We start from the raw sequence: 22,819 nt of genomic DNA on the forward strand, positions 1-22,819 counted from the left end.
AATAAATTGTAACAAAAACTCATTTTCTCTATCTCTTTTGTCTCTTCTTAATATATATATATATATATATATATATATATATATATATATATATATATATATGTACATATATATATAATAGTTTTAAAAACTAAAATTACTAAACGTTTTCTAAGATTAGCAAAAGCAGAAGTGCAATTTATGATTAGGTATTTTATTGTAGGAATGATTCGGAGAGATGTTTTTTTATTATTGTGTTATATTATTTTTTAAAACACTCAAGTATGTATGAGAAATACATGTTACAAATTAAATTGTATATTGTACTCATTAATGTAATAATAGATATACAAATACAACATAACTTAAGAAAAATATGATTTATATGATTTATTTAATATAATCTACTAATTAGAATTTATATGCCTTTGTATCGCGTCAAAGTCTGCTCAGTGACTGTGCATTAATATTACCTATTATCATGTATAGTGAAGTATTGTGGGATGTTACTTTTATCTCAAATTTTTAAGTTGAATATGTTGTGGATACATGATAAATGCATTCTATGTTGTTCAACCTACGCTGAAACATTATCATAATTAAAATTAAATATGATTAGGACAGAAAATAATAAATGATTTAGTTATGATTTAGTCTATAAAAATAAACATGCAATATACACACTAGATATATTAATTATTCATTCATTAAATTTTAACAAGATATAGCAATATATTTTTACCTGCAATGCCAGCAATTGCTTCTGAAGCAAAGTATTTCACATCCACATCACTATCAGTGTTTAATTTATCGAGGATAGGTTTTACTTGAGTCTGGACTGCTGAAGGTTCGAGAAAAGGTCCAATTCGTTGGAAAGTTTTAGCAACATTAAATCTTACATTTGCAACGTTATCAGTAGCCATTGCTAATACCGTTGGAAGCATTACTTTTGTTGTTATCTCTGGACCACACACTTCAGCTAGAACCTATTATAAAAATAAATCGATTTTTTCATTTTTGAATACATGTTACTTTTACAAACTCCGTTTCAAAGTCGAATAGCACAATAAACTTACATTAATGCAGAACAAGCATGTCATTCTGTGAAGATAGTTCTGATCCCTAGACATAGCTAAGACTTTGGGTATCACTGTATTCTGTGCCCATTCGGGACCAAACTTCTCTACCAATTTTTTCAGATTTAAAGTAGCTGCTTCTCGAATTGCATAAACATGGTCCACCAACCAAGTCATACATAAAGAATTTAATTTCTCGTCAAAAAATTCTACTCCAAGCTGTCCAGCTAACAATGGCATATACCTAAAATGTTAAATCAGTAAAGTTTATTGCTATCTTATTCTTTTCTTTTGATTCCAATAGATAAAGTAGATAAATTAACATATATAATTACTCGATTATAGCTAGTCGCACACGCCATTTAGAATCCTCGGCTAATTCTACAATGGCAGGTAACAGGGATTGTGAAAGTTGTTGTATGCCAATAACTTCGTTAACGCATTCCAGATTGCTAATAATATTGAGTCGCACCTCTGGACATTCATCTCTAAGTTGGGATAAGAATAAAGGTAATAGATGTTCAATTGTGCTGCAAAAATATTAAACGTTATTATCAATCAATTATTATATCTTGCAATAATGTATCAAAATTATTTATTTTATTTATACTTATGTTTTCCAAGTATGGGACTCAATCCCATGATCACGCTTGCTAAAGCTGACTTTACATGTTGGTTTGGATCTGCCACTAGTTCTTTAACTATGGGTAATATACTTGTCATTATTATGGACTCTTGATTAAATTGATCAAGATTCTGGCAGAAATCGCGAACTTTATCAGCAGCTGCAGCCCGCACCTCTGCTTCAATATCTTTTAGTAATACTTGAAATGCTGGTACAAGATCTGTTTTTGTTATTTCTGGACCAACAGCCTTTTGAAGCTACAAAAGAAAAGAAAAAAGTTTATAGATAGTATATTCATAGAAAATATTATATAAATTTTTTTACGTAAATTACAACATTTTTATATTCTCCAAAAAATAGTTTTAGAAGAAAATTTAAGTTTTAAATAGCAATACATACATCTGTAAATTTATCTGCTACCATATAACGAACGCGCCATGATTGATCACTAGCACACTGCCGAAGTGTAGGCATAACCAACTGTTCAACATCTTCTTGTTGTAACAATGCTGCAATACTAACACAAGCTTCAACAGCCAAAAGACGAACTGAATCCTGTAAAATTATTAGTGCATATGTGATAATCAACATAGAAAAAATAGAATTGTGAAATTTCATAGATTTAATAAACTTACTTGTTCATCCTGAGCGAGGATAACAAACATAGGAATTAAATCTGATTTAAGATATTCAATTTCCACAACTTTTGCAAATTCACCTAATTTAGAAGCAGCTGATCGTCGTGCCATGGGTGTATCATCCTGGCACAAGCTGCGAAAGTGATTTCGCAATTCCGCTGTAACATTCAAGTTTTCAAAATGTTATTATATTTATTCTGTATTAAAAAACATGGATTTGCAAAAAAAAAATAAAATTATTGTACAATTACCTTTGATGGCTGGACTCACTCTTGGATAGCAAACACTGAATAATCCACATGCTGATGTTCTTGACGTAAACCAGTCTCCTGAAGCTAAGCGCTGTACCAAAGGAACAAAATGTTCTTCCAAATCTGCAGGACTATGTTGGCTTGCAATATTTCTTAAAGATTCCACCGCTTTATCACGAACCACAGTTTCTTCGACAGTGGCCAGAGATTCTAATGGTGGCTACATTAGAAATTTATAATTTATATTTCTTTGATAGAACAGATAAGACAGATTACTGATATAAATCTGGGACTTATGTTAAACACTATTAAAAAAAATCTATTGCTATTACCAATAAACAATGCACATATTCTGGTCCACCAACAAGAGGAGTAAATGTGCCGAGTTGCTCAGCCAATGCAAGAAGGACTTCATCTTCATCATAAATAGTCTCTGTTAAAAATGGTATTAGCTCACTCCGTGTTCGTTCAATACCTAATGCAAGTGCAATTGTTGATAGCTTCTTGATAGAATTGAGGCGTAGCTGTAAAAAAAATAACATGCTTATAATGTATATTAACGTATGTAGAAATAGCAATAGAAATTATTGTTTCACATTCTAAATGTCTAAAAATTTTAATCAATTTTTTCTTTTTTAAACAATTACACTAACGCGTTTTTAATTCTATAGACTATTATAGATATTATCTTTGAGATCATTAAATGTATATCGTATATAAACTCGATAAAGGATATTACTAGCCTTTCCGCTAGTATCGCTATGTTAGCAATGCTTTGTCTAACGATCAGATGATGGAAAAACGAGCATTTCGGAAGAAGAGAGGGAAATAGAAAATTCGTTCTTCAAAATCATCGTAAGCAGCAATTACCTGAACGTCCTCGTTTTTTAGCTCGTCGATCAGAACCGCAATCGGGTAAAGGCTGTCGTCCGTGGTAGAGTCACTCGCTGCCATTTTGCTACCGGACACACTGGCAATTTGGTGCGCCGCACGTTTGTAAGGCTTTCTCGTGTAGCGTTGACGCGTCGACGCCGATATTTGCGTTTTTGAAGCTCGAGCTCGGATACTGTTCTCAGGATGGCACGTATAATTACAGCATAATGTGAATTTTTTTAGCAACGTAGAAGTTCACTCAAAATATATCTCACACTCCACGCGACTCCATGAATCACTGATACGTACTGACAATAATAATGAACCAATTCGCTGATAGATGGCGTAATGGCAACTTTTTGCGTTCACGAAAGCGCGAATTATGTTTGTGTTTATAGAGTCCTGTATTATAATATAGGACTCTATGTGCTTATTATTACGTACAATTGCATATACGTGTGATTTTCTTTCAAAAAATCTTTTTATATAGCGCCTCGCCTATAAATGTCAATTAATATTACTGATTGCTCGTCTTTAGATTTAAATTGTTTAGATGGAGAAAAATATAATTCCTCTTATACATGTTAAAAAGGATAATTTTTATATTACAGAAGAGATAGTTGGAGATCTCGCTAAAATTCAAATGCGTATTATCTTGTCGAATACCCATTTCCATGTAATTTTCAAGGGAAAAAAATTATATTTTTGATATCTCATATTATGTCCATTTGCATATAATGACTTCAAATGATTTTGAATTCTTGCGCTAAATTGTTCGGAATTGCTCGGCGGTTTTCGGTAGATTTCGCGCGATCTCTCGACTTGATTGGCCGATATGAAAAATTTTCCTAGCGCTTTTCATGCCGATTACTTCAAGATGCTACGTCTGGTATGTAGTGATTTCTTTTTTCTCTTTCAGCGCGGAAACGACGCATCGTATAGACGTAGAGATTGCGGGCTTCGATAACATCCGCGTAGGTAAGCCGATAAAAAGATAATCGAGCCAAATAGATACGATTATTTACAATAGTATAGTTTTGTTGAATAAACTGAGAAAATATTTAACAATTTTATGGCATATTAGATTAGAATTTTAAGAATAAAATAATCGAGCAAATTTTTTGGATAATCGGCCATTATAGATATTTTTATTCTATCCGTTTTTCGAGTATTTATACATTTAAAGACTGGTTTACATTTGTATATTTATAATCGTGTTTATACTACGTTTAATGTCATTTTTATCGAAAGTTTGTTTAAAAATTTTGCTTAGAAATTAATTGCAGAGTATCTTATAAAGTCAACGGTGCGGCGCGGTGTCGCATTAGTTTTCGAGACGCAATCGCAAAAATATTATCGTGATGTACAAGTTATATTTTAATTAATAAGTATCAACCTGCGCGATTATTTATGTTAGTTCGATTAAACGTATCGTAATGATGATTATTTGTCGAAGAAAATATTACGCTTCATTGACTTGTAGTGATATTGACGCAAATGGGAATTTATCAATCATTGTCTCATGATATATATATTTACAATAATTGCCATCTATTAAAATCATATTTTAAAAATTTTTAACTGCGTATATACAGCGTATGTATGAGCCTCGATAATTTGTTAAAATCTTTATTATATGCACATGTATGTGAAGTTAGTCCCTAGGGACATCGCGAGCGTTTGTGAGATGCCGCGAGCTTCGCGTACTTTTCCCGCGTTATTTTCTCGCCATAATCAAGTGCGCGTCGCTCGGTATTAAAGTCGGAAGTACTGTGCAAAATGCTTCGTGCTCGTTAACTATATTTGGATATGATTAGGGTGCGCGTAATTGTAATTAATTGTTTTTGCATGCTCAATTGTAAAATTAATTGTTTTTACTCCTAAGTGCCACATGAAGGAGCAACAACGGTGAAATATGAGAGTAAAGGAGGACCCATGGCGGCATCAAGTAACGGCATAGTAATCATGAGGTAAATAATTTATTATTTATTTATTATTATTTGTAAACAAAATTTAATAAGAGAAAATTTTTAATACGCAAAATAATTATTTTTTGAAATATTAAATAGGGTGAGTTTGAACTATTTGTTATTTTAATTATGAGATAATGAATTTTGAAAAATTATTAAATAGACAAATATTAAAATCAAACCAAACGAATTTAATGTAATTTTTTGTCAATTACTATAATCTTACTGATCATTATAAAATTAACGTTCCATTTCGGAAACATTTTTTTGATTACATACTTATGATAATTTGGAAATTGAATTGCAGTTATTAAAAAGTTATAAAAATTACATTTTATAAATTACAATTTTACAGAATGAAATTTTCAACGCCATAAAAAGAAAAACTGTTAAACATATTAAAGATCTAATCTATAGTTAGATATTTACTCACAATAATATATTGATTCTTAATGAAATCTTAACTATGGCAAATTTTGATTATAATATAATGAAATTTATAATGACTTGAATATTCAAAACTTTCATAATTTTTCCGTTGATACCATCGAACATCGCGAAACGAGTTTAAAAAAAAAAAAATTATTTAATTATATTGCTGTTTATTGTTGTACGTATCAAATATAAAATTTAATGCATACAATAATATTTTTTAAAAATATTAATTATTTTGGGCGTTGCTACAATTTTTTAAAATTTAATTTGTATATTACAGATCAACGTAGCTGAATATCCGAGAGAAAAAGGAACTTTGAGAGTGACCCCTCCCACTTCCCACAGGCACTGGCAGAATAATCCTGAGTGAGTTTTCACTATTTGCAGTATTTTTTATTAGTATTTCTCTGTATTTTTTCATATGATTAGAATGCATTTTAAATGAAAATTTTGAAAGGTTCTAATTTTTCTTTCAAATTAATTATAACTACCAAATATATATATGAGAGAATGGCTTGCTAGTTAGCGCCGAAGATAAAAGTATCAACGATACTTTTTCTTTTCAAAATCAAGCCTCTTTCGCGCGCTTTTGTAAATATTAGAAATATAAATCTTACTTTAGTAAAATTTCTTTCTATATTTGTACACGTAATGGCATATTTTTGTATAGGAATAGTTTTGTTTATTTATTGAATGGTATTGTTATCCTATCGATGATAATAATAGATCAGTGAGCAAAATGATGCGAATCTCTTTTATAATTTGTATTATCATATATAAAGATATGTAAAGATTCTATCAATAAACATTTGCAATTTCAAAGAATCTTATCGCTGAGCAAACGTGAAAATGAGTGCAATCATATTCAACGCAATGCTTACCAGAATATCTCGGACTGCTTATAAGTAGTTAAGTTAATTTTTTTTTCTTAATGTTCGAGATTGCAACGATCTCGAACTTCGCATTTTTGTTGTCGCGCGACCGCGTCATCGCCGCGCGCGCGATGCGAGGTAGCGTTTTCTGCGACCGAGCGAAAACGCGCGGCAACAACAAACATCGTCGCCCTTCTCGAAGGATCTAAGGTAAAATTGTGACAAACAAGTCACCTAAAAACTGTCGGCGGAAATGACTAAATTTCGGGGACCTTCTGGATCCTTCGAGAAGGCGATGACAGTATAAAGGTAAGCCGCCAACCGAGCACGGCGCATTCCGCTCAGAGTACTTTGACGCGTGTACGCTACTCGAGTGAGATAAAGAGTCGGTCTCGTTTAGTGAAATAGACATATTTCAGTGCTGTTGTGTGACTACCGGAGCAACTCCGAGACAGACGCTGTTTATTCGCCGCGTGCGAATTATAATCGTATCTCGCGTATGATTAATATAGCAAAGTGTTAAGATTCTATTCATCTTAGAATCGAGCGCGTCTCGATACTCGCGGGTGTCGTTGTCCGTCGGCCGTCTCATTTCGCGCTTGTCTCTTTTGGAGCACGCTCGCTCGCACGCTCGCTATAACTTTCGCTCTCACTTAAGATACAGTTATATTACGGGCAGAGACTTCATTACACTCGAATCAATACTATCTGAGACATGTCTGCGAACAATTTCAATGAGATTAGAGTTTTCGACGATGCGGTTGACAATATGGACATTATCAAAACTATAATCGATACGGAAAATCAAGAAAACGGTTTTTATATCGTAGATATAGGTGATATCATTATCAAACATCGCGAATGGATTACCAAGATTCCAAGAGTTGTTCCACACTATGGTATGTTCATTTGTAATGTATATTATATATTATATTCTTCTTTGGTATAGAGGAGGATCTTCATTGACGCGAATCTCGAACGGAATTTTTAGACGAATCTCAAATCGAGCATCGTTGCAAATGGTGCAGCAATTCGACTCGATAAATCGGCTCAATAAATTTAGGTTTTTGAATTTTTTTATTATTTAAATTTATATCAAAAAATCTCTTAATTGATTTTAGCGGTTAAATGCAATCCTGATCCAACAGTAATAAAAATATTAGCAGCTTTAAATGCTGGTTTTGATTGTGCGTCCGAGGTAAATTATTACGACTTTTACTGCGATTATATATTCTTTTTGTCAAATTTGAAAAAATCTTTATTATTCTTTCTAATTAAGAAGATATTTTATTTTATTTTAAATTAAGTATATTAATTATTATTTTTTCAATCAAATATTTTTCTTTAAATAATATTTTTGTAATTTTTTATTTACATTAAATTATTGGTTTATTTTGATAATATTTACATGATATTTATTAATTTTGCAAATTATAAGCAAACTTACTTTTTTATAAGCTAGCTTATTTTTAACATATCTATAATATATCATAACAGCAAGAAATCAGGCAAGTAATGCAATACAATGTACAAGCTAATCGTATTATATTTGCTAATCCGTACAAATGTCCATCTCATATCAAATATGCCAAGAAAATGGACATTAACCAAATGACGGTCGACAGCGAATTAGAGCTTTTAAAGATTAAAGATTTTTATCCCGAGGCAAAGTGAGTGTATTATAAAAGATCACTATTATGATATTCATTATTGTAGCTACGATAACATCGCATATGTTTCATTTACGTTGATGTTTCTGTACGATATAGTAATTTTTCGTAATAATCCGACAGAATAATCATACGCATACAATGCGACGCAAATAATACAACATGCAATCTCGGATTGAAATTCGGTTGCGAATCAGACAAGGAAGCTGTGCGATTGATACGACTCACGATAGATCTCGGTCTGTCTTTACACGGCTTTAGTTTTCACGTCGGTAGCCCATGCGGAGAGTTAAACGCATTTAGCAGGGGTATCGATACGTGCAGACGATTAATCAAAATCGCTAAAACTATGGGCTGCAAAGATGTACAATTGATTGATATCGGTGGTGGTTTCCCTGGTGAAAAAGGAACAAATATTGACAAAGTATGCTCTTTTTGTATGCTTTTTTATGAGTTTTTTTATTCATTTTACAATTTACATAATAAAATCTTTGATCAATTTTTCGAAACTTTTTAGCTCGCCAATCTGATTAATGATGCAATTCAAGATCTTGATCCTAGCATAAGAATTGTTAGTGAACCTGGAAGATACTACGTTACTTCGGCGTTTACTCTAGCCACGTACTTACATTCTAAAAGACTCTCTTATAAAAACGGTAAACTTATGAGAATGTATTATGTTAACATCGGTACGTATAGTTCGTTCATCGAAGAATTGATGGGTTTGAAATCCAGAGTTCCGCGAATTCTCTTTGAAGTAATTAAATTTTTTTTCTGGTTATATTATATTTATATGTATATTTTATATATGTGTATTTATATATATTTTTTATATGTGGATATGTAAAATAATATAATTAATTTATTATCGCGATTTAGCCGATGAGTAAAGAAAAATTTCTTTCGACTTTATGGGGACCGACTTGCGATTCGTACGATGTTATTGTTCAAAATGTATTATTGCCGGAACTTCGTCTTGGTAATTGGTTAATCTGGGAAGATATGGGTGCTTATTCTCTATCTTTATGCACAACGTTCAATGGATTTCCAATCCCATCTGTTATACCGATTATTAGAAAAAGTCAATGGTTAGTGTAAATTGATTAATATTTTTCAAATGTCTTATGGATATTATTTTATAGTTAATATACACAATATATATAATGATCATACTTTGAATGAGATATTTTTAAATTTATGAGTTATCTCTAAAATACCTCGTATTAATATAGCCGTACAATTCAGTCTAATTTTATTTTATAATTTAATAAAATAGTTAAATTTTCAGGAAAAATTTAATGGCGGAGATCGAATTGATGCAAAGATCTGTGAAATTCATAGAATGGTCCGAGTCAGTAGAAAGAAAGGGTTATATTGAAAGTCACTGATAGTAACTCTGAATCAATAAGTAAAAGAAAATTAAAATAATATAAATTTTTGTTTATTGTTGATTAAAATAAATTTTTTAAAATATTTTGTATATAGTAATTATCTAATCTTTTTTCAATATTATAAATATATTATAATAAATAATACTAATAATAATAATAATTTTTGTAATTTAGTAAGAATTACAAAAAATACAAAACTAATATTTTTTTAGATTTTCTTTTTCTAAAATGATACCTTACTTTTATGTTCTATCTGAGAAAAGCATTTTGAAATATATTTTATCTCTAGAGAGTTGAATAATATAAATAGAAATAAAATAAATAATATTGTCATAATATTTTTATATTTTGCTTTTTAATATTATTTATGTCTTAATGAAATATCACATATTTTAACATGCTTTCACATATATTTACTTTAACAACCTTCCACTTCAGTCAACATTGAATATTGATGTTTCATTCCTAATAGTTTTCTTCCTATTCTTGATACATTCAATTCTGAAGTCTTTTCTTCTACATCTGATGTTGCATTTACATTATTCCATCTAACATGAAAGAAAAAGAATATTTAAGAAATGTTAGGAAATTAAATATTAGGAAAACTACTTCTTTGTGCGCGATAAATTAAATTAATATATATTATTATATAATTATAAATATATAATATTATTATATAATTTATATATATTATATTTCTCATAAAATAATATTTACTCCTTTGCAGTTTGACATGCGCCTGGATTAAGTCCTTCTCTTTTTTGCGCAATGTATAATTCGTTTCCCGTTATAACATCTTCTCGAGGTGCTTCGGATGATAAAGAGTCTCGTATCTTTTCAAAAAACATTAATAAAACAAAAGCAAATTAAAAAACAAATGAGATAAAAGATGTTATATTCTTATTACTTGTGAATGCATTATATATTGTTTGTAATTTTTGTATTTACCGCTTCTACTGCTTGGAAAACGCGAATGAAATTTCTCCCAGCCAGTTTTTCTAAATCTTCTCTGGTCCATGTTGGTTCTCCTTCTCGATTCTCATATAAACGATCAAACAGGTCGGGATACTTCGAGACATCTTCCAAGCCTATCGGCATTCTAATCAATTTTATTAAACATATTTTACTCACACTTAATATAATAATTAATATCATTATAATTAATTAACATTCGTGTTATTAGTATTAAAATAATTACTTACGACGATACACCATCATAATCTCCGCCGATACCAACATGGTCCACTCCGATAAGATTTCGAATGTGATTTATATGATCTAAAAAGAGTAATATATATATTTGATCGACTCAATAGAAGATAAAAATTCGTGTACAAGAATTAATTGACATGTACAAGAATTAATTGAGGATATATATATTGGATACATTATTGTCAGATTGTTAGGATAAAAATTTAAAAAAAATTATACAATAGAAATAAGATTTTTGTGGAGAAAGAAAGAGAGAGAGAGAGAGAGCGGGAGATAAGGGAAAGAAAATTTTTTTTATATATTATTTTATAAGTGCTATTATCTTTAACTTTTGAGATTGTAAAGTTTATAAGATCTTTTTAAACTTAAACTTTTACTTTTTAAATTTTAAGATTATAGTACTAAATCACATATTGTGTAATATAATTGAACACATTACCTACGACATCCTGCAGCGTTGCCTTTCTGGAAGAATTACAGTTTACAAAATCGCTATAGAAATTCACCATAACGATACCATTGTTTTTTTTCTGAAAGAAAAAAAGAGTTTTTTTGAAACTTTTATATATCTTAAAAAAAAAAAAATTTATATATACTTACAACTAAGTGCAGGACATCATCAGGAACATTCCTGTAATGTCTGCAAACACTGAAAGCGGACGAATGCGAGAATATGACGGGAGCTTTTGTTATTGCGAGCACTTCTCTCATAACATTGTGAGAGACATGAGACAGGTCGACCAACATTCCAATTCGATTCATCTCGTAAACCACTGTCTATAATTTGTAAAATATACCATTATTTTTTTAAGAGAAATTGGTAGTGTTTGGAGTTTTTAATTTTTATTTAAAACTAAAAATTGATGATCGTATTAAACTAGTTTAAAACGATCGCTAAATCATTTTTCATATAATATACAATTAATAATTAATATTGTATTTGAAGACTATTTTTTGATGCGTATTATAGTTATGTAAAAAGGCAATTAATATTTTAGTTTTTTAAATTTAATTAATTATTACGCGTTGATCAAGTTTTGATATAGCATATCAATTTCAACAATTTGTGCCTCTTAACTATTGTAGGATCCATCCCGTATTAGTGATAAATCAGTCATAATTAAAGATATACCAAATGCTTGAAACGATTTGGGTTTTTCCATCGTATCAGACATACAAAATAATAATCAAAACATTATATTAAAAAGATAACAATAATTTTGATAATTCTTTCACATACTTGTCCAAATTCTGTTAGATTGTATACATATCCGGCATCCACGATCGATGCATCAGCCCTGTAGAAATAAAAATTATAAATGTAAAAACAAAATTCATCATCAATTCTCTCATTATATTTGAAGATATAAGATAAGACGTTTTTATGTGTTTCTCTAATTCAGGAAGCTAAACAAAATTATTATACTTATAAATAATATCAAAATTTGTGTTATCGAGAGATAATTATCAAGAAAGATAAGAACTTGTAAAATTCATACAACGTGACTGAAATTTAATATCGCATCTTGCAGTTTTTATCTTGAATACGGGAATTTTGTGCTTAATATAGATGAACAGCGTTTTAATTGCGATAAGCGAGCGAAAGATTCCATTGAATTGGGTTTATAGCGCTTACGGTGACGTACCACGGTGTATTGCAGGTGTGTGTCAGGGTAACGTAACGAACACCGAGATCATAGTAGAGTCTCAAGATGGCTAAACTCGAATCTAGCGAGTGACCGCCCTCAACGGCTATCATAGATGCTATTTTGCCATTCCTCCATGTGGTCTCAATATCTTTCGCCTCTGTGACTAGTTGCAAGTTGGCCGGATATCGCTGAATAAATCGCCTGATCACATCGATCTGCCGCAATGTTAATTGTACAGAATCCTTGTATTGCGATTCACACAGTGTATATGCCACCCAGAACTGAAAATTACGTTATCGCGTAAGAAATAAATAAGATAAGCTTTTCTGCAGAAAGCCTCGTGAAGTTTTTAAAGAGATAACAATCTTTTCATGGCATGCAGTGAAAAGTAAAATAACAGACAGAGACGTAAGAGAGATAAAATAATAATGGGACAAATAATTTCTTGTAGAATTTGGCAATGCGTTCAAGATGAAATAGCTGATCTATTAATTGTAAAATAAATTGGCTGCGTAATTTCTAATAATAATTAATCTTTTGTGTGATCTTATATGCAAGTTGTCATGACTTACTTGTCCACCCACTTTTCCTGCATTTAAGCGAGGCAAATCAGTGAAACATGAGGAACAAGCGTTACTGCCCCAGACACTGTCATTCCTTAGATCTTTTTCGAAATGGAAAGCTGACAAGTTGTTGCTCAAGATTTGATAGAAATTGTACGGTAAATCGTTATGGCTACGAATATAATTGTTGGAGATGTATTTAATCAATCAAATGGGAAAAGATAGGATGCAGATGCGATAAGAATGCGAAATAAAATTGACCTTATTGATCGTTTGTTTGATTCATATTTTATAAGAAATCGTGATTATTTTTAGTTAATAACACGATGTTTATTGTAACAATATATAAAATAAAATGGTAAAATTTGTAAATATGTAAGAAAATATTAGCACAAAAGATCTGATAAAATTTAATTTGCATATCTTTAATCTAATTGATTAATGTTACTCATAATCAGTTTAGAGATTATTTATCAGCAATTAAATCCTTAAACCTGATATCGATTATCTTTAAATGATATCGATGAAATAAAAATAGGTCGAATTTATTCGTTTTCTTATATGCACACTTCCTAATTACACGATTGAATTACCCATCAATAAGAGGCGCTGAATCGAGAGCATCTCGACCTTTAAAGGTATTCACGCTAAATCCCACGGATAATCCGATCACAAACAGGAGAATTGACAGGCAAACGGCGACATTAATGTATAACATTTTTCCCGTACAGTATCGAAAAATGATGTCTGAAAAAGACGAAAAGTAACAAAGTTAAAATTTTTACAGAGAGAACAAAGCTATTTATAAAATAATAATTTTTAATAAAACAAAATAAGGCTTTTGTAAATTAAACAGTTGCCTTCTTCAAGCGTGTGTCGCGATTTTGCATCACAAAAAGATATATACCTTCCATGGAAATTATAGCATACCATATTACATTGATTTCATTGATTTTCTATATTGATTATATATATATATATATATATATATATATATATATATATATTGTTCTAATATAAATATATATTAGAAAAAGAAAAAGACACAATATATATAAAATAAAGTCAATTAAATATTAGTTATTGATAATACGTTACCGATGATACATCGGCATATAATATGTATATTGAGGTAATAATCGTTTCAAACTCTCTTAATAATGTTTAATGTTTTACAATTGCTGATATAATATGCGAATTGGAATAAATCTGGATAAAATGTATGCAAAAATGTACTTTAGTTTTATTTTCATATATAGATTGCCATATATTTTTTACATTGTATTATATATATATATATATATATATATATATATATGTATATATATATATGTATATATAAAAGGAGAAAAGTGATGAATTCCAAACGTACAATAAAAATTATTTATAACAAATTCGGTAATAAAATTTTAGCAGAATATTAAATAGAGTTTTTCAGTGTATCTCATTTGATTAATTTTTTACTAATTACATTATTTACTACTATAGCTTGTAAATTTGACAAAGTTTATATATATAAAATGTGTAGAGTGAATCAAGAATAATCAAGAATAGAATAAATCAAGCAAGAAAAAAATCACTTACTATGCGTCGATAGACAATCAAAAAGAGATATCAAGACAAAATTATAAGCAGTATTTATATATTGTGTAATAGACATATCTACCATAAAAAATTTGATAACTGCATTTTTAATTATTAATCAAGTATCTGTGCCATAATCCTCGATAAGCTCCAAAAAAATGCGGAGATTAAAATCGTGATATTTGCTTGTCTCGATATCAATATGTCATTTAACGATTATTGTTAAAATATTTTAACATTGTCGTTTTCTTTCTTATCTAATGAAAATGAATGAATCTTTCTGAGATGATTCAGATGACTCTTTAAATTACTATCTCAAAACATTATATTTATAGATTTTTATCACAATAATATTATTAATAAATCAATGAATTCAAAATTGCAAAAAATTGAATCTTTAGTACGATATATGTATCGTAATTATGATGAAATCATTATACTTACATCAGAAAAAAATTGACTAATATCACGTAAAAACTGAATGTTATATTTATAACATCGTCCGGCTAAAAGCACGAATTGATGCGTGCTAAGAATTTATACCAATTTATATACCATTTTGAAACTTTTATCATAATTAGATTATTAATTGTTATTATTAATTATAAACCGTAGCAAATGCTGTTAATTAAGTATAATTTATTCCAAACGAATAATTAGGTTTTTTTGCTTTAATCACACAAGAATTTAATCGCACAAGTTAAACGAATTTTTTGATATATTAATTCATTTGATAGAAAACTGGTAAGATAAAAAATTGTATATATATAAACATCAGCTTATAGCATTAAATATCGAATCATATTTTTGTAAAAGTTTTCATTACGCGTGACATTTCCGTATTTTTTCATTTGGTTAAGAGATAAGAATAATCGCGCTTAACGATCACATACATATACGCATACGAACATGTACACTTATATTTAATACACAACAATTATATTATTATTTAATAAATAAAATTTAAATTTAAAGTTTATATATATATATATATATATATATATATATATATATATATATATATATATATATATAAAGAGTACATAAACAAGTAAAGTATATTTTTTTATTAGAATTAATTATTTTATATTACACATAAAATGAAATATAACCGATAATCTGCAATAACACGCTAAGTTTTGGACGACACAAAGATGCGGTCCAAAATTTTTATTGGCAACGTATTGTGTAAAATTGTTGTTTAATATTTGTCGAAATATCTATTCTATCGAGTATTATGCTCTTATAAATCAATGCGATAAGTACTAGATTCACCCATGTCGAACAGTAACGAAGCATTCCTCCGACTATGCCAAGATCGAGCGACACACTGAGCCATATTGCGACATTGCTTTGAAACGCCACTTTAGTATGTAGTTCTAATATACATACATATATGTATATGGTAGAGCTTTATGTGATACATTAGCGTATAATAGGTACCTTCTGTGCTTGATATCTCGCTTAAGAGCGAAGTCTGTGACTTATGTAGCGGTATTGCTTCCGCGGCAAAGCGCTCTTGACGAAAACTTTATTTCTCTGTTTCTTACTGTATGCATTCATTATAAATAACTTGATAACGAGACTAATTGAACTTTTTTTTTCTATAATAAACGTTATATAAGAAATGTGCCTACGCGCGGATGATGTAATCGCACTCTTTTAATGTTTATTTTTATTTACCATTCATTGGCAATTGGACATTTCTTCCTAGTCATTCTACATAATGTATAATCGGCTATTATATTAAAGGTTTTATTTATATCATTCATTTAAACTATAATAATTCAGATTAGATTTGGATTTTACAAGTTTGTGAGAACGCATGCAAACACAAGTTTTATATTTTTTTGCGATATTTGAAAACGCAATAATTTATTTAAGATATTTCTTATATGATATTTATATTATGATTTTATATGATTATGCATTATATTAAATTGTTCAATATATTAAATAAAAATATGACAAAAGATATCTACATTAGAGAAAAAAAATGATTTGAGAGAAGATGTTAAAGTTAGCAACAAGTGATAAGATATCAACGGTCTTTTATATTAGCAGCTGGTATATAGACAACAGTTGCTAAATTAGCTGAAATATAAATAATGATAATTAATAGAACATGTGTTTTACGCAAAGCTAGTTTTGACTTTTCTATTTAATTATTTTTAACAGTATTTATGTTACCGATTATATATATTTTCATAATTAGTTTCTGTGTATAATTTATAAAAGATGACGTTATGTGGTGAATATATTTTGTTTAAGGAAATATGATTCTATTGTATAATGTGCTTAAATTTGTAATTAACAAATTAAATAATTAACTGATTTTTAACACGTCTTAAATAAAATATTTATGATTGTTGTAATACAGAGAATATAAAATATGAGGATGATGAATTTTTAGACTTGCTTTTAAATTAAGTATAAAAAAAGGCAAAAAAAAAATATGTATATTAGAAGACAATTTCGTGAATTTTTAATATAAATTTGAGAAGAAAGCTACTTAATAACCGATATTTTGAAATAAATCTTTAACTTACATATTATGTAAAAAAATATATTAAATATTTAATTATTAAATATATTAATACTTTTGTGTTTTATGTGTATAATACTAAAACATTGTACATACTAAAACATTGTATATGTACAGTATTAAAATCAGTAGAGCAAATAATCTTTCTTTTAGTATTCTATAAATATCGTTTACAAACTTAATAAAAAAATTAAATTAAATTAAAGAAAATTAGGATTTGATATAGCCGTTTCAATTTACTCTGTAGAGAAGTTTTTCTAAAATTGCCACATATTTTGCACATGATTTATTGTACATTTTAAGTTTCACGGATAAAAAAAAGTGCGAAGTTTGCCACACGAAAAATAGAAATAAAAGATTATTATCATTATCGTTACACGTTGTGCAGCGTTTATTATTCTTAACTTTTTGTGCCAAATGAAAATTTTGCAGCAATGTCGAAGTATTCTTTAGATTCTTTGGAGAGTATTGAGGAAGATTCATTGGAAAAGAGTATTTTAATGAATAATAATAATGATAATTATAATGATAATAACCTAGAAGCAATCAAATCCGCTGATAAATTTGTCAAGGATACTTCATTTCATTTAAATCCAATATTAACGACATCGTCTGGAATAAAAGGTATGAAAGACGTAAAATAAGTTTTGCAGATTCGAGTTCGCGAAAGAAGGATTTTAAAAATAGCTGTTTAATACAATATAGTATATCAACATATTTTTGACAAAGAACTTTCGGTTTTGTTCTTGTGATGTTTTTATAAGATTATGCACGTCAAATTAATTGCCGTAAATTAAAAATAGAAATAACTTACAAAGCAACAAGCGCAATAGGATTTATGTATAAAAGAGAAAAAGTGTGAGATTTTTAATTGAAATAAAATCTCTTTATCTCTTTAAAATCTCCGAAAAGTGATATTCTGGGATTAAAATTTTATATTGTATTGGAAATATGCTTTTTTTCTTCTCATTAGCGGGAGATAATTGCGCGCATTCGTATGTATGCGTATATTTGAAATAATAAAAAGACAATGGCACTACAAAATGATGAAGCGATGCTCTGCGTAATGCAATTCGATTTCTCGTAACCCGGGAAGCCGCGGCTCTTGTGGATGAACGAACGAGTTCCTGGATATCGTGCGCTAATTAATTAATGATCGGCGCATAGTAGCGTTGACTTACCGGCGGTCGTGGGGAAGTCGATCGAAAGTTTGACAGTAGTTTGAGAGCACCGAAGCAAGCGCAGAACTGTAGGCGATCGATCGCCTCGTTAACGACAGTACTAATTATATGATATAAAACGTAATATTTCTGGTCGAGACTCGTTCGCGGTAATGTAAAACTCCGCGGGATAATTAAAGCGACGAGCAAAGTTAGAGGAATAAGGCAGAGCGCAGGAATGTAACACGAATGGCAAGAAAATCTACTTATCGATCTTAGCAGAAAAATGAATAAGATAAAAGTGATTTTATTATGTTCCGGAAGAAAATGTTAAAAACTTTAAGTGATAAATCAATGTTAAATATCAGGCCATACTACATATATTGTTCTAGCATAAATTGACGATATTTGGATGCAAGTAATGTACATATAACGTAAAGTAAATGTAGATATTAATGGATACTAACAAATAGAAAATTATACGAATGCACATCATATATTACATGACTATAAAATATTAGGAAAGGTGTTTACTAGCTAAATAAATACGGACTTATTTTATGTAAACGCAGTTTCGACATATAGAAAATACTATTATATCTAATCTCGTGTTCTGACAATACTTTAGACAATACGACAGAGCCCAATGGGACCGTACATGGAGACAGGTGCGCGAAAATAACCGGCAGCAGAAATTCGATAACTGCGAGCGGAAAAAGATTCGTCCAACGACGACAGGAGAGCAACGCGACGTGGAACGAATCGCAGTTTCGTATCAGAAAGGGGAACGATGTCGTTGGGAAATGTGAAAAAGAAGAAGGTGAGGCGAATCGTCGTTGTTGTCATACGTCGACGGAGCAATGTTCCCCGAAGGCGCAAAATTCTTTGTCAAAATGTAACCTGCGCAGCAGCGGGAGTAACGCAAAGATCGACAAAAAACTTGGTAACGTATTCACACCGTGGAGTCGACCAAAACCGGCTAGGCCTGGTTGTACCTCGTATTCGGAGCTTTATCGTCGTAGATTTGGTTAGTCCCTAATCAGATGAGATTTCTTTTTTACGGAAATACGCGGAATAATGCCGAAATATGCCGCCAACCTTGTTTCCACTACCTCCTTCTCATCGCCGTCGGCGGTCCCGATAAAAAAGGACGACACGAAACGATGCAATTTTCCCCGAGGACGTTTACTTTCTCTCGTGATTAGAAGCGGGATGTGTTCGCGCCATGAGAGAGACTGGGTGGAAGGGACGAGGGGAGATTCTCAATCCGGCGAATGAGTCTCGCTGGATAACTTGACGTTGTCGTTTTCTTTTCTAAAGTGGCCAGATTTTTAAATTGCAAAAGTGAGAGGCAACAAAATTCGTATCATCTGTAACAGCTTTTCTGAGTCCGCATGAGAAGCGTGGAGACAAATGTACTAATTTAAGAGTATTTTCATGAATATGAAGATTAAAATCATCTCAGAAATGCATTGTAAAAGATGATCTATCTTTTATAAAGTAAATTTTGTAACAGAATTATCTTTATGCTTAGAGAAATTATTGATATTGATGTATGTATAAATGCAAATATGCAAAGATTATCTTTTCAAGAAATAGTTTCTTGTATATCTCACTCGAGCCTCATATTAATTTTTATTGGAAACTTTCTCTCCGCCGTATACATGAATTTTGATTAACGCCGACACAATTGGGAATATTAAATCATATGTTTGAACTTTATCTAAACATATCGTTGTAAGGCATGAAATTTTATTTTACGACATGCTCGCCGCGAAAGAGAGTCTACTGCGATACAATGTAGGCATAGCTATCAGTTTCTACATATTAGTACAATAAAGTTGTACTATGAGTAGTGACATTTTTATGAAAGAATATTAAAGTATTCGTCCGTTGTAAAATATTTGGAATTGCTTTATCCGATTATATTTCTTTAACATAGACTGTCCTTCAATTATAAAGATAAAATTGTTTAAGATGCAAAAAAAGTCACATTAAATAATTATTTAAAATAATTATAAAAATATTTATTAAATAATTTGGGTTATTAAATAATAAATAATCATTTACGAGATACATATTCTTTCTCTTTAAGAAAATAAAATTAATTATATACATGAATTATATGTTCTTATCCCTAATTCAAATAAAATAAAATAAACTAGATTAGAAAAAAATTATCTAATTGAAATTAAAATTATAATTTAATATTATATTTCTGAAAATGTAACTCAAATGGATCAGACTGAATGAAATGAAATCAGAACGTCTGATGCATACAGCCGTTCTCATGCGACGTTGTTTGTTTGCCATTACATTCTGACGGCTAATTTCGGCAATTTCGCGGGTTTCGCTATTGATATGAAAAGTTAAAGTTCGGCATACTTTATTTTGTTTTCAGGCATCTCGAGGCGTCCGTGCATTCGGTCTCTGGAGGATACCACCCTGTCGATTTGTGGTGACAGCCAGCCCAGGGAGCTCAGTCTGGACGAGGGTTGTTCATCCCTTCCAGGCACCTCAAGGGACGACAGTAGCGAGCTCAACTTCTATCGTCGTTTTATCGAAGGTCACGTTACTCGTTCAACGCATGCTACACAATCCTGCGAGATACCGCATCGAGGAATACTTTCAAATATCTTCTTTTCAGGAGAGCAATGCGAACATAACAGCTCGGACAAGTTGAAGAAACCGGTATATCGTCCGTACACCATCGAGGAGTATAGGAGTCTATCGGTGCCAAGACCTGATCGATCTCTGGGTCCTGATAAGGATGAACTGCAAACAAAGGTACACATATTTTTACGAAATAATAATAATTTGATTTATTATTATTTTTATTATTAATTCTGAGATATGTCAAATACTAATTGAGCAGCAGAAAAACGAAATATATATGATACGGTACAATAAAATTATAAAATAATAACACAATAAGAAAAAGTATCGCGAATGTATAAAATAAAAATATAAAGTAAAAATATATTTGATTCGCGCGATTATTATATTTGACATAGAAAAAAATATAAGTTTTTAATAGTTTGTTTTTCGTTTTAAGTTATACAGAATTCTGAGATATTTAAAAAGTGCGATATTTCTCCGACGTTTTTCTATCTATAGATAGAAAATCGGGATCAGATTGTTGAAGCGAGATTTAGAAGCATGGCACGCAATTCTCATTTCCGAAAACTTATCTGTCGCCCGCGCGTTCGATCAAAGTTTCCGGGACAAGGAAAGTTTCCTCGCTTCGATAATTCACGTTTTCTATATTGCTCTCTTGATAATGAGTATAAAAGTATTTTATATTACTCGAGAACGTCATTAAAACTTGGCGTGCCAAGTTCGCTTGTGCTTTTATCGCGAAATTTATCTTCGCCCGTTTCTTTTATCCTTATCCTTTTATCTCGCTAGATGTTTATTGCTGCGTCTTCGCCGTTAGTGTCCTCGATGTGAGGTAATTATGTTACGGACTGGATCGTACTGAGAGTATGTACGTTAATAACAACGTTGGCCCGACGAAGTTACACTGTTACGGTGTAGGAACGTAACATCGTGATTCGATTAATGCGATAATTCGATTAATTCTTCGGTATCATCGATGCTCATCGTCGATGCAACTCGTTGCAGCTCATTGCCTCAATGTAGCTCAGCGTTTCTCATGCAAAACTTCTATAGACAACTTTGACAGGAAAGTAGAATAAAGCCCGTTTATTTTTCGAATACTGATCGTATAGTAAGGGATCAATTTGAATAAATTGAATAATACGGAAATATAGACGTTAGAAGTTTTTTGTCATGAAATAGAAATTCGATTCAAAAAATGGGAATTTCACAAAGCTAGCCGGCTCGTAAGTTGCTACAGGAAAGGTTTCTGTCGTCGGGTAAGCGAAGCGAAGGAAACTCCGCCGCGTCGTATTTGCGAAGACCCGACATCGCGCAGTTAATACTTTCATGGAAGACGTAGCACTTCTCTACGAAGGAGTTGCCTCGACAACAAGCACGGCTTCGTAGCTTCAATTTAATAAATACGCGACTCTTGTTCCCGAGGCTCAAGCGCGCTATTTTCACTGGCGTCTATTTCCTATTTTCTCGGCGCATAATATGCAATATTGAATTAGAGACTGCATACGACGAATTGTATTCCCGGCAATTGTATACGACGAGTGTCGATGAGCGTCGTGACAATGACTCTTCTCCGTCCGTTTGTTCCATCTGAAAGATGCGCGCGGAAGAAAAGCGTCGCAGTTTATCGTTGAAAATTTAATTCGGGAAGTATTTTAATTCCTACTTTAATTTGTATTTTATTTGTTAATAAGTACATTAATCGCA

General features: G+C 30.6%; 3 protein-coding genes and 1 long non-coding RNA gene across 10 annotated transcripts; 2 read left to right on the forward strand and 2 right to left on the reverse strand.

Annotated features, from left to right (window-relative positions):
• Window positions 1-260: 260 nt before the first annotated feature.
• On the reverse strand, window positions 261-3,751 carry LOC126859368 (serine/threonine-protein phosphatase 2A 65 kDa regulatory subunit A alpha isoform). 2 transcript variants are annotated; one of them, XM_050610624.1, is made up of 10 exons: window positions 3,440-3,751; window positions 2,902-3,093; window positions 2,570-2,789; window positions 2,316-2,476; window positions 2,080-2,235; window positions 1,666-1,937; window positions 1,391-1,585; window positions 1,056-1,299; window positions 722-965; window positions 261-556 (listed from the first exon to the last, which is right to left on the reverse strand). In XM_050610624.1, the coding sequence occupies exons 1-10, from the start codon at window positions 3,521-3,523 to the stop codon at window positions 552-554; spliced, it is 1,773 nt and encodes a 590-aa protein (XP_050466581.1). In that variant the 5' UTR covers window positions 3,524-3,751; the 3' UTR covers window positions 261-551. The 2 variants fall into 2 exon arrangements, with proteins under 2 accessions (XP_050466581.1, XP_050466571.1); XM_050610614.1 differs by having other exon boundaries at window positions 261-561.
• A 619-nt stretch (window positions 3,752-4,370) lies between these two features.
• Window positions 4,371-21,031, forward strand: LOC126859470 (uncharacterized). Its single transcript, XR_007688819.1, has 4 exons — window positions 4,371-4,420; window positions 5,328-5,412; window positions 6,128-6,213; window positions 20,895-21,031. It is a non-coding gene; the product is annotated as an uncharacterized LOC126859470 (long non-coding RNA).
• Window positions 6,804-19,260, forward strand: LOC126859431 (ornithine decarboxylase 2-like). Of its 4 annotated transcripts, none has more exons than XM_050610725.1 (8): window positions 6,804-7,618; window positions 7,841-7,917; window positions 8,217-8,389; window positions 8,513-8,813; window positions 8,907-9,146; window positions 9,269-9,477; window positions 9,678-9,797; window positions 19,122-19,260. In XM_050610725.1, exons 1-7 carry the CDS (start codon window positions 7,435-7,437, stop codon window positions 9,775-9,777), a joined length of 1,284 nt encoding a protein of 427 aa, XP_050466682.1. In that variant the 5' UTR covers window positions 6,804-7,434; the 3' UTR covers window positions 9,778-9,797; window positions 19,122-19,260. The 4 variants fall into 4 exon arrangements, with proteins under 4 accessions (XP_050466682.1, XP_050466672.1, XP_050466700.1 ...); XM_050610715.1 differs by lacking the exon at window positions 19,122-19,260 and adding an exon at window positions 10,508-10,646; XM_050610743.1 differs by lacking the exons at window positions 9,269-9,477; window positions 19,122-19,260 and having other exon boundaries at window positions 8,907-9,078.
• On the reverse strand, window positions 10,117-16,383 carry LOC126859383 (dipeptidase 1-like). 3 transcript variants are annotated; one of them, XM_050610668.1, is made up of 11 exons: window positions 16,232-16,383; window positions 13,798-13,951; window positions 13,214-13,376; window positions 12,639-12,922; window positions 12,233-12,290; window positions 11,593-11,769; window positions 11,432-11,522; window positions 10,983-11,058; window positions 10,729-10,879; window positions 10,498-10,613; window positions 10,117-10,328 (listed from the first exon to the last, which is right to left on the reverse strand). In XM_050610668.1, exons 2-11 carry the CDS (start codon window positions 13,920-13,922, stop codon window positions 10,199-10,201), a joined length of 1,371 nt encoding a protein of 456 aa, XP_050466625.1. In that variant the 5' UTR covers window positions 13,923-13,951; window positions 16,232-16,383; the 3' UTR covers window positions 10,117-10,198. The 3 variants fall into 3 exon arrangements, with proteins under 3 accessions (XP_050466625.1, XP_050466609.1, XP_050466616.1); XM_050610652.1 differs by lacking the exon at window positions 16,232-16,383 and adding an exon at window positions 16,055-16,167; XM_050610659.1 differs by lacking the exon at window positions 16,232-16,383 and adding an exon at window positions 16,064-16,161.
• Window positions 21,032-22,819: the final 1,788 nt, after the last annotated feature.

This window comes from Cataglyphis hispanica, chromosome 1, assembly GCF_021464435.1.
Source record: "Cataglyphis hispanica isolate Lineage 1 chromosome 1, ULB_Chis1_1.0, whole genome shotgun sequence".
NCBI lineage: Eukaryota > Metazoa > Arthropoda > Insecta > Hymenoptera > Formicidae > Cataglyphis > Cataglyphis hispanica.